This window comes from Myotis myotis, unplaced genomic scaffold, assembly GCF_014108235.1.
Source record: "Myotis myotis isolate mMyoMyo1 unplaced genomic scaffold, mMyoMyo1.p scaffold_m19_p_6, whole genome shotgun sequence".
Taxonomy (NCBI): domain Eukaryota; kingdom Metazoa; phylum Chordata; class Mammalia; order Chiroptera; family Vespertilionidae; genus Myotis; species Myotis myotis.
The window spans coordinates 998,145-1,008,179 of NW_023416368.1; the positions used below are offsets into that span (position 1 = coordinate 998,145).

Genomic DNA, 10,035 nt, shown 5'->3' on the forward strand with positions numbered 1-10,035 from the left:
ATGAGAACCGGAATTCCCCTGCAGCCCACTCCAGGCAGCTGGACTCAGCCACGGACCCGGGAGCCCTGGGCCCCACTCATCGCTGCTGCCATCAGTAACTGCTGGGGGGCGAGCACACCCCCAGGAAGTGGCTTTGAAGAAACCAGGAACCGGTTTTAAAAAGCAAACTTAAGCCCTGGCTGGTGTGGCTCAGTGGATACAGCATCAGCCTGCGGACTGAAGGGTCCCAGGTTCGATTCCGGTCCAGGGCACATGCCCGGGGTGTGGGCTCGATCCCCAGTGGGGGGGCCTGCAGGAGGCAGCCGATCAATGATTCTCATCATTGATGTTTCTATCTCTCCCTCTCCTTCCTCTCTGACATCAATAAAAAAATATTTTTTTTAAAAAAAAAAGCAAACTTGAAAGCATGGAAATCCCTTCCGGCAATTCAACCCACCTGTTTATAAAGCGGCATCAATGCCCTGGAAGGGAAAGGGAAATCGCACGCACGCTGCCTGCTTTGGCAATGACCTTTACTGTCCAGGGAGCCCGGAGTATTACAGCCCGGTCTTTCCAGCAAAACCCAAAGCACGCCCGCCCATGCAGTTCACACCAGTGTCTCCCCTAACTGCCTGGGGACATCGCTGCTTGAGGGGTGGCTGCGTCTCCGGATCATTCACCAGAAGGAATTTAGTCCCCAGACGGGAATTCAGATTTTCCTACGTGATGCTGTAGAGCCAAACTCTGGGCTGGAAACCTGTGCTGTCCGGAGCGAGGCGGAGCCTGCTCTGTCGCTGCCTCAGCCTGTAACCCGGCCTGTGTTTATCCTTCCCTCCCCAGCCTTCGTCCCTCTCTCAGGACAACTTCCTCTTCACAAATCACGTGACAGACCGTTTTTTATCATGGCCACTGAATACAGTTCTGTCCTCTTCGGTTTAGAAAGATCCCCACTTGTCCTGGCCGCTGCCTCCCGGTCAAGCCCGGGCCGCCCAGCCCCGCAGAGTGCAGTGACCAGGCCCGGCAAGGGCGGGCGGGAGCTCAGGCCCCCCCAGGCCCCCGGGCTCTGCGGTACTGTGTGGCCAAGAGGTACACCTCTGAGGACTCCTTCCTGCTGGCCTCCGGCTTCAGGGTCCTCACGCTCTGGAATTCCTCCGTCAGCCTCTTCTGTAACCGGTGGCTTTGACTTCCAGCCCAGGTTTTACAGAGAAATGTGCCCCCGGGACACAGCAGGCCTGGAGCCATGTCCAGAAGCGACCAGCACAGGCCAATGAGCCTGTCGTGGTCCAGGCCCCGGATGCCTGTGGCGTTGGGGGCCATGTCACTCAGAACCACATCTGCTCTCCCGCCAGGAAGCAGCTCTTGGACTCTCTGCAGGGTCCGTGGGTCCGTCACGTCAGCGGGGCACACGAAAGTCGCTCCTCCCAGGGGGGCGATGTGAAGAAGATCGACCCCGAGCACAAAGCCCACGGGACTGCTGGGATCTAAGGAAGAAACTGGGAATTAGTTATTTACACCGATTCTTCCCACAAAAGCACATGCCGCAAGTCGTGAAATGGGACCAAGGAAAAGAGCTAATGTGCAGACAGGCGGACAGGGCCGTTCCCACTCTCCACATCCTGCAGGTGCACACCAGGGGAGTGGGGGTGCTTCCCGCCACATCTGAGAAAACCAGCCCAGAGAGGCCAGTGCTGTCCGAGTGGAAGGCAGGCCTGGGGCCATACCCCGGACGCGTCTCCAGCTCTGATGTCATTTCATTTCATCCCGGAGACTGCTCACCTGGTGAGCGAAGATAGAAACTGTTACACTAGCATGTAAAGTGCCCCTGGGTTAAACCAACAAGTCTGTCTGTAGCTTCAGCCAAATTCTTTCCATTAAAAAGAAGCTGAGCCAAAACCGGTTTGGCTCAGTGGACAGAGCGTCGGCCTGCGGACTGAAAGGTCCCAGGTTCGATTCCGGTCAAGGGCATGTACCTGGGTTGCAGGCACATCCCCAGTGGGAGGTGTGCAGGAGGCGGCTGATCGATGTTTCTCTCTCATCGATGTTTCTAACTCTCTATCTCTCTCCCTTCCTCTCTGTAAAAAATCAATAAAATATATTAAAAAAAAAAAGAAGAAGAAGCTGAGATATGGGGGAAAGGGCAGATGTAGAATAAGGGCCAAAAGTGGTCCCTGCCCACATCCGACTTCCTGCAACTGCTGGCCGGCTCGGTGCTTTCCCCGAGCATCGCGTTACCCCCGCAGGAGTGTCCACCGAGGCAAATCGCTTTGGGTGCAGTTGGGCAACTTCCGGGAGGAAGAGAAAGCAAGCTGCTTGCCCACGGACCCTGCAGAGAGTCCAAGAGCTGCTTCCACTTCTCCCCACGTCCACTGTGGCCTCCTGCTCCTCCACACTGCCTGTCGGGGACAGGAACCACTGCAGTGGCGCCAGGGGCGTTTCTGACCCAAGTTCAGTCACTCGGTCAACAAGCATGGGAACTAAAAACAATGTTTTTATGCCAATTCTCAAGCCCCATGGCGCCCCACTGAGCCATGTGGCGGGGCTGCTGAATGAACCAGGCAGGCCCAATGCTCTACCTTCTGCGGTCACTCCACTCCTCTACCTCAGTTTTCTCGTGAGGAAAATGGGCACAAATGCCCCCACTCTAAGGTAGCTGGGAGAGATGTTTGTGAACTCACAAATGTCATATAACGCCAGCGCACGCAGGCCCTCAGACCCTACGGCTGGGAATGCAGACGGCAAGAAGGCTCACTGCAGCGCAAAGACCTGAAGCTAAGATGCGGGACAGTCCCCCAGGACCTGTTCAAAAGGGTGATGTTGTTTTCTAAGTTCTATGGGTGTTGGTTTACCTGTTTATTAATCAGGGGAACCTTTTTCATATTTAAAAAAAAAAAACACCTTTGACAGCCCAGGCTGGTGTGGCTCAGTTGGTTAGAGTGCCATCCCATACATGGAAAGGCTGCAGGTTCGATTCCCAGTCAGGGTTCATACCTATGTTGTAGGTTCGAACCCCGGTTGGGGTAAGTGCAGAAAAAGGCAGCCAATGGATATTCTCTCTCATATCCATGTCTCTCACCCCCGCCCCCATCCCTCCTCCAATCTCCTCTTTAAAACCAATAAGCATAACCTTGGGTGAGGATAAAAAAAAACAACCTTTGACAAAACCCGAAAATATGAAAGATAAAATCCTCGGGTTGAGCCTGAGTTGAGAGTCCGGAGCCCCAGCTGTGCGAGCGGAGCAGCCCCAGCGGGACCTCGGGGAGCCCAAGGGCTTCAGCAGCAGGACCGGAACCGGGTGCGGTCAGAGCCAGCACTGCCATCCAGCGGAAAAGGCCGAAGGCCGGGTAAGGCGCCTCGGCAGCACGAGTGCTGCGGTGGAAGCGCATTCCGAAAAGCACGTGGGTACAGCGTTGCGTGTGCAAAAAAAGAACTCTGAAGGGACGCACACCACACACAGGAGCGGGGTGATCGAGGCGATTCTAATCATCACTGCACCTTTCATTCTGAACATGTCGGTGTCCCGTCTTTACCATTATTACTACCAAACACCCACCTTCAGAAAGTGCCCCACCGCTCTGTCCTCGGGCCTCTGAGACCCACCTGTGCCTGCAGCGTTGACTCTCTGCACCGCCACCTGGCTCCACGCCCCAGGGGCCGCCCCGCAGTCCAACACCCGGAGGCCCGGCCGCAGGATCCGGTGCCGCGTGTCCACCTCCAGAAGCTTGAAGGCGCTCCGACACCGGTAACTCTCCACCTTCGCCGCCTTCACGAATGGGTCCTTCAGGTGCCGCGTCAGCCACAGGTGCTCGGCGCCCGTGCGGGCCTTGCAGTGCCTCGCCGACGTGTGGAGCCCGTGGCGCCGCAGGGACGCACACGCCAGCCTGCAGCACCTGGCGAGGGAAGGGGCAGCCGGTTGGCCTCCCGTATCCACTAGTCCCAAGCTTGGTGGGCCCGGGGCAAGCCGTGCCGTCTTAGGCAGGCAGGACGGGGGCCCACGAGGGGAGGCAATGTGCCAAAGCCAGTCAGAAAGCAGGTTCAGGTGCTGACCTGTGACCCCCCACAATTTATACTGAAGTCCCAACCCCTAGCACCTCAAAATGGACTGGTCTTTAAAGAGGTAATTAAGCTAAAATGAGGTCAGAGGGGTGGGCCCGAATCCCATAGGACTGGTGTCCGTATGCGTTAGGACACCCAGGCAGACGGACAACCACGTGGGGACTCAGGAAGGAGCCGGCCGCCCACACAGACAGGCTCAGAAGAAACCAGCCTGCTGACACGTTGATTCTGGACTGCTCCTCGGCCAGCACATCAGAGTGAATTTCGGTTGTTAAAGCCGCCTGCTCTGCGGGGCCTCACTACGGCAGCCTGAGCACTGACACAGCAGGCAGCTCCCTGTGGTCAAGTGTTCTTCGCCCTGGCGGGGAGCTCAGTTGTTAGAACATCGTCCCGATGTGCCCAAGTTGCAGGTTCGATCCCCAGTCATGGCACATACAAGAACCAACCAATGAATCCATAAATAGGTGGAACCAATGAATGCATAAGTAGGTGGAATCACTGTCTCTCTCTCTCTCTTTCTCAAATCAATCAATCAATAAGTATTTTCCTCTCTGAAGTTTTCTCCGTAAGGAAAACTCAGACATCAGTGACAGCCCCTTTGTATCAACCCAGATCCTCCCAGTCCTGGTTAGTGACACTGACATAGCGAAAGGAGCACTCTTTCCCGCCTGGTACAGCTGTCCGCTAGATGGTGAGACGGGGAGACAGCCCCAGAAGAACGTGGCCTTGCCTGGCTACGTGGTTCCCCGGTAAGATAGCTCGGTGGCCAGCGATCCTGACCTTCACGTTTCTTTTTTTTTATTTTAATGTATTTTTATTGACTTCAGAGAGGAAGAGAGAAACATCAATGAGAATCATCAATGGGCTGCCTCCTGCACGCCCCCTACTGGGGATCAAGCCTGTAACGGGGGCATGTGCCCTGACCTGGAATGGAAAGGTGACCTCCTGGTTCCTAGGTCAATGCTCAACCACCGAGCCACACCTGACCAGCACATTTCTTAACGAAACTGAATCAACTGGTGTGAATAGTTTAAGGGCAAGCTCCAAGTCTCATTGGAAAAGTTAGGCTTTAACAGTTTAGCAACTGCCAAGAGTCTTCATTTAACTCTCAAACCTACAAAATAGGTTCTGTACTTTTATTATGTTTTTATTACATTTTTCTGATGATGGAAAAAAAAAGCTATCATTACACACACACACACACACACACACACACACACACCCCGCTCCAGGCCAAAGCCTGTTCAACACCAAGGCATGTTCACACGATCTGAAGACAATAACTCAGGAATCACGGCCTTCAAGTGCCATAGCCTCAGGGGAGAGGGCAGATGGCCCTGGTGCCAGAACCAACCCCGAGGAGGAGGGGGGAGCTGGAGTTACACAAACAATCCCCCTGATCTGGGCAGCGGGCCTCTGACCACCTCCGTCCACCGTCCTCCGTCCATCGTCCACCCATCCACATCCACATCCACATCCACAGCCACATCCACAGCCACATCCCGGATTCGGCCAATCAGCTTCCTTTCTCAGCAGCCACAGCCTGGAGGCCTGGGTGCTCTTCACCAGCTTCACCTCCACCTGCGGGCCCCCTCCTCTCCACCTGCGGGGACCCCCTCACCTGCCCCTCCTCTTCCTAAAACCCGGTACCGCTCTCTGCCCGCCCGTCGCTCCTCGGAGCCTCGCCGACTGTTTGCTTCGTGTCCGCAGCCCCCCATGTCCGGGCGGACCGAGCCCGGGCCAGGACGGAGGCGAGTTGGTGTCCGTCCGGACGAGGACACCCGTGCGGGCCCCCGGCCACTCCCGCCTCCTGCGCGCATGCAGCAGGCGCCGCATAAGTGCCGCTGAGCGCAGACCGCACGTGCCCTGCCGCCCGCCGCCCCCCTCGCCGCCCGCCGCCCCCCTCGCCGCCCGCCGCCCCCCTCGGCACCCCGCGCGCCCGCCACCGCTCACCCTGCCATCAGCGCTGACCCGCTCCCGCCGCCGGAAGTGCTGGCTCCGCTTCCGCCCGAGGCCACGCCCCCGGAAACAGCGCGCCGGCCTGAAAGCGCACGGAACCCGAGCAGGTGAGCTGGGGAGCAGGGACCAGGGAACCCCGGGCAGGTGAGCTCGGGAGCAGGGATCAGGGAACCCCGGGCAGGTGAGCTGGGGAGCAGGGACCAGGTGAGCGGGGGCCAGTGCACCCGGCAGAGGGGGACGGACAGCCCTGGGGCAAACTGATGCTTATCTTGGTGCCAGTGGGCGAGCGGGCAGGACTGCCTTCCTGCTTTTTTAAAATATATTTTTATTGCTTTCTGAGAGGAAGGAAGGGGGAGAGAGAAACATCAATGGTGAGAGAGAATCATGGATCGGCCGCCTCCTGCAGGCCCCACAGTGGGGATGGAGCCCGCAACCTTTGCACGTGCCCTGACCGGGAATCGAACCCTGACCTCCTGGTTGACAGGTGGATGCTCAGCCACTGAGCACTCCGGTTGGACTTGCCCTCCTTGTGTAGAGGAGCACGTGCTAAAGCGGGGCCTGCGCTAGGGCGGGGAAGGGAAGGTGTGTCCGCGCCCCCCCCCCCCGCCCCTCCTGCTGCCTCAGGGTATGAAGGCCAGGCCTCCCGCCAGCCCAGACCTTTCGCTCATGGACAGTGCAGAGCTGGGAGGTCACCAGCAGGCTTCCCCTTCCTTCCAGAGCACATTTCTGCCCCACCTGCCCCTGCCCCCGCAGCACACCTGCTTCCATCCACCACCACCCCCAACCCCACCGCGCCCAAGTCAAGCCAACCCGCCCGCCTTCCTCCTCGGACCCGGGACCATGAGCGCCTCCAGGCTCTACACCTTGGTGCTGGTGCTGCAGCCTCAGCGCGTGCTCCTGGGCATGAAGAAGCGGGGCTTCGGGGCCGGCCGCTGGAATGGCTTCGGGGGCAAAGTTCACGAAGGAGAGACCATCGAGGACGGGGCCAAGAGGTGAGGGAGGCTCGGGCCTGACCGCAGGCCCGGCTCCGGCAGGGGATGCAGATTCCAGCCGTAGAGCCAGACCCCTGGTTTCACCCTTCTGAGCTATGTGACCTGGAGCAGGTGCTTAACCCTTGAGCCTCAGTGTCTTCATCTGCAAAACGGGAGTAACAACAGGCCCTGGCCAGTGTGGCTCAGTTGGTGGAGTGTCGTCCCGTGCACGGCAAGGTTGCCAGTTCCATTCCTGGTCAGGGCACGAGCCCAGGTCGCAGGTTCTGTCCCCCGAGGGGTGGTACTGGAGGTACCAGTCGATGTTTCTCTCTCACATCAATGTTTCTCTCTCTCCCTCCCCCCTCCCTTCTTCTCTAATATCAATAAAAACATTTAATAAAAATGTTTAAAGATAACAGTATCTACCCCTTAGGATGGTTGTGAAGACTGGGGCTGCACATAACTGAGTACCCGTTAGCTGCTTCGGGGGTGGGGTGGTTTTTGGGACTCAGTTGGGAAGCTGTTGTGCTGGGGGCCGCTCTGGTAGGCGGGCTGATACCTCACTGAGGTGTTAATTATCCGCCGTCCCTGCTGTCGGTCACCCCAGGAGCTGTAGCTTTGCCGGGAGGGGGTACTGGCGTTTCTCATACTGCCCTGAACCAGTTAGTCAGAATGTTGACTCAGGAGGTGAAGGTTTCAAAGACAAGATCCGCCAGCTGCTGCCGAGAGGAGAGGCGGTGGCCGCTGAGCTCCTGCGTCTGACTCTCTTGCAGCATCTCAGCGGATAAATTACGGCTGAAATAGCCTCCAGAGGTCAGGGTGATCCGCAGGATTAGGCTCTTCACCCAATGTGTCTGCGTCCTCGGTAGAGGCAGAGACAGAACTATCATGCTGCGAAGGCCTCCTGGAGATGAAGCTAAAGAAACTTCACCTACAAGGACAAAGGGCAGGCATAACTAGAACGTTTTTATAGAGACAGATAAATACAGGGCCGTGGGGGAGGGCGATCGCTAAACCGAGGCTCAGGCTCCCAGTTCCAGGGCTGCCGCGGCAGCCCGAGTCCCCAGCACAGATCCAGGCCCTGGCCTGCCGGGTGACGGGCCGCCAAGCCATGGAGCCGCGCTGCGCAGATTGGGGGGGGCGGGGGGGTCAGCGGTGCGGTGTACCCGCACTCGGGGCTCAGGGCTCAGGCCAGGGGCTTCGTGATGAGCAGGTGGAAACTGTTCCTCTGTTAGCAGCAGTGGAAAAACCGGTTGAAGTCCTTGAGGCCGAGCCGCTCTGCTGCGTGTAAAGCGGGTACACGGTGTGACGTTTGCAGCTCCTTGCAGGGTGTGGGGGTGCAAGGCTCCTTCTGGGTGAGGGGTCCCGGGCTGCTTGCCAGAGTGTCTGCCATCAGATGCAACTAGAAACATTTTAAAACGGGTGCCTGCCCTGGCGTGGCCGGGCCATCCTGGCTGTGCTGGTGCCGGACTGACCTTACCTCCTCTGAGAACAGGCCGAAGGCGGGGAGCGAAGAGACAGGCCCAAAGCTCGACGCCCTGGAGGGTGAAGGGTCTCCTTTCTGGACCAGAGTTAAAACAGCTGGGCCCTGCCTGCAGTGGGACCCTGTGCCCAGCGTGGGAGGGGGGAGGGACGGAGAGAGGGGGGATGATTGTTCTGGCGGAAAGGCTTCAGTTCAGGACCCAGGTTCCCGCGAGCTGCAGCCGCGGGGGAGCAGGAGCCGTGGACGGGTGGGGGTTCCCAGCTCTACCACCCTCCTCCCGTGAGAGCCAAGCAGCTGACAGGCAGGCCTGGGCAGCCACAAGGTCCACAGCGAGTCTGCACCCAAACCAGTGGCCCGTCACTGCCCTGACCCCCACCCCTCAAGAGGTCCAGAGCATGCATTTCCCTTCTGTGTACAAATACTCTGGCCCTGGCTGGTTTGGCTCAGTGGATAGAGCATCTGCCTGCAGACTTAAGGGTCCCGAGTTTGATTCTGATCAGAGCACATGCCTGGGTTGTGGGCTCGATCCCCAGTGAGGGGCATGCAGGAGGCAGCTGATTAGTGATTCTCATCATTGATGTTTCTCTCTCTCTCCCTCTCCCTTCCTCTCTGAAATCAATAAGAATATGTATTTTTTTTTAAGAATTTAAATATTTAAAAAATTAATTTTAAAAAAACCTCTGTCGCTCTTTATCTCCCGGGCACTGTGCTGGGGGCTCTGAGGACGGCACCGGCTCCAGCTGTGGCCTCCCCGCCCCGCAGGGAGCTGCAGGAGGAGTGCGGGGTGACCGTGGACGCGCTGCACAAGGTGGGCCACATCACGTTCGAGTTCGTGGGGGAGCCCGAGCTGATGGACGTGCACATCTTCTGCGCGGACAGCGTGCAGGGGACGCCCACGGAGAGCGAGGGTGAGTCCACGCCACCCGGGCAGCCCTGCCCCTGCCCTCCCGGGAGGCAGGCCCCAGGGCACCAGCACCCCGACCCCGTCCTACTCTGCAACCACAGCCTGAGGACCCAGTGGAGGTGCTCCTGGCAGCACTGCTCGCGGGCTCCTCGGGCCGGTTCAGTCCGGGCTGGAATCCGTGCTCCTTCCACCCAGAGATGCGGCCTCAGTGGTTCCCCCTGGACCAGATCCCCTTCGCCCACATGTGGCCAGACGACAGCTACTGGTTTCCCCTCCTGCTCCAGAAGAAGAAGTTCCAGGGCTACTTCAAGTTCCAGGGCCAGGACACCATCCTGGACTACAGGCTGCGCGAGGTGGACACGGCCTAGCGGCAGGACCACGCGTGCCCCTCCGGCCGCAGTCACAGCCGCACTGCACGTGGGCCCACCGGGCGAACCACGCCTGGGTTTTTGTGTTTGGAACGTGAGTGGATGGGAAGGAAAATAAATGTCTTTCACCTTTTCAGTTCTCGCCAGGCCTGTGCTCGGGACGCCAGCAGGCACGCTTGGCCGTGACGGCACCAGTGGGCAGACAGCAGGAAAACAAGGCTGCGGGCGAAGGGGGAAGCTTCTGGGACCGCGGGGAGGGGTGGGGGAGTGTTGCCGCTGATTGGCTTGGTGCCGCGGCTCTTGTTGGGATTGTGGAGG

At 58.6% G+C, this 10,035-nt stretch overlaps 2 protein-coding genes across 4 annotated transcripts; one reads left to right on the top strand and one right to left on the bottom strand.

Annotated features, from left to right (window-relative positions):
- Positions 1-495: 495 nt before the first annotated feature.
- Positions 496-6,077, bottom strand: MRM2 (mitochondrial rRNA methyltransferase 2). 2 transcript variants are annotated; one of them, XM_036311964.1, is made up of 3 exons: positions 5,986-6,077; positions 3,577-3,866; positions 496-1,460 (listed from the first exon to the last, which is right to left on the bottom strand). In XM_036311964.1, the coding sequence occupies exons 1-3, from the start codon at positions 5,991-5,993 to the stop codon at positions 1,018-1,020; spliced, it is 741 nt and encodes a 246-aa protein (XP_036167857.1). In that variant the 5' UTR covers positions 5,994-6,077; the 3' UTR covers positions 496-1,017. The 2 variants fall into 2 exon arrangements, with proteins under 2 accessions (XP_036167857.1, XP_036167856.1); XM_036311963.1 differs by lacking the exon at positions 5,986-6,077 and adding an exon at positions 5,654-5,901.
- On the top strand, positions 6,015-9,853 carry NUDT1 (nudix hydrolase 1). 2 transcript variants are annotated; one of them, XM_036311966.1, is made up of 4 exons: positions 6,015-6,098; positions 6,173-6,983; positions 9,208-9,353; positions 9,545-9,853. In XM_036311966.1, exons 2-4 carry the CDS (start codon positions 6,619-6,621, stop codon positions 9,715-9,717), a joined length of 684 nt encoding a protein of 227 aa, XP_036167859.1. In that variant the 5' UTR covers positions 6,015-6,098; positions 6,173-6,618; the 3' UTR covers positions 9,718-9,853. The 2 variants fall into 2 exon arrangements, with proteins under 2 accessions (XP_036167859.1, XP_036167858.1); XM_036311965.1 differs by having other exon boundaries at positions 6,071-6,983.
- The last annotated feature ends 182 nt before the right edge of the window (positions 9,854-10,035 follow it).

Bases quoted from the DNA above. Each gene is read 5' to 3' on its own strand.
- NUDT1 (XM_036311966.1), top strand. From the start codon at position 6,619: ATGAAGGCCAGGCCTCCCGCCAGCCCAGACCTTTCGCTCATGGACAGT. The intron at 6,984-9,207 runs GTGAGGGAGGCT...CCCGCCCCGCAG, and splicing joins ATCGAGGACGGGGCCAAGAG to GGAGCTGCAGGAGGAGTGCG. The intron at 9,354-9,544 runs GTGAGTCCACGC...CCTTCCACCCAG, and splicing joins GACGCCCACGGAGAGCGAGG to AGATGCGGCCTCAGTGGTTC.
- MRM2 (XM_036311963.1), bottom strand. From the start codon at position 5,868: ATGCGGCGCCTGCTGCATGCGCGCAGGAGGCGGGAGTGGCCGGGGGCC. The intron at 3,867-5,653 runs GTGAGGGGGTCC...TTCCCTCGCCAG, and splicing joins TTTAGGAAGAGGAGGGGCAG to GTGCTGCAGGCTGGCGTGTG. The intron at 1,461-3,576 runs GTGGGTCTCAGA...TTTCTTCCTTAG, and splicing joins AGTCAACGCTGCAGGCACAG to ATCCCAGCAGTCCCGTGGGC.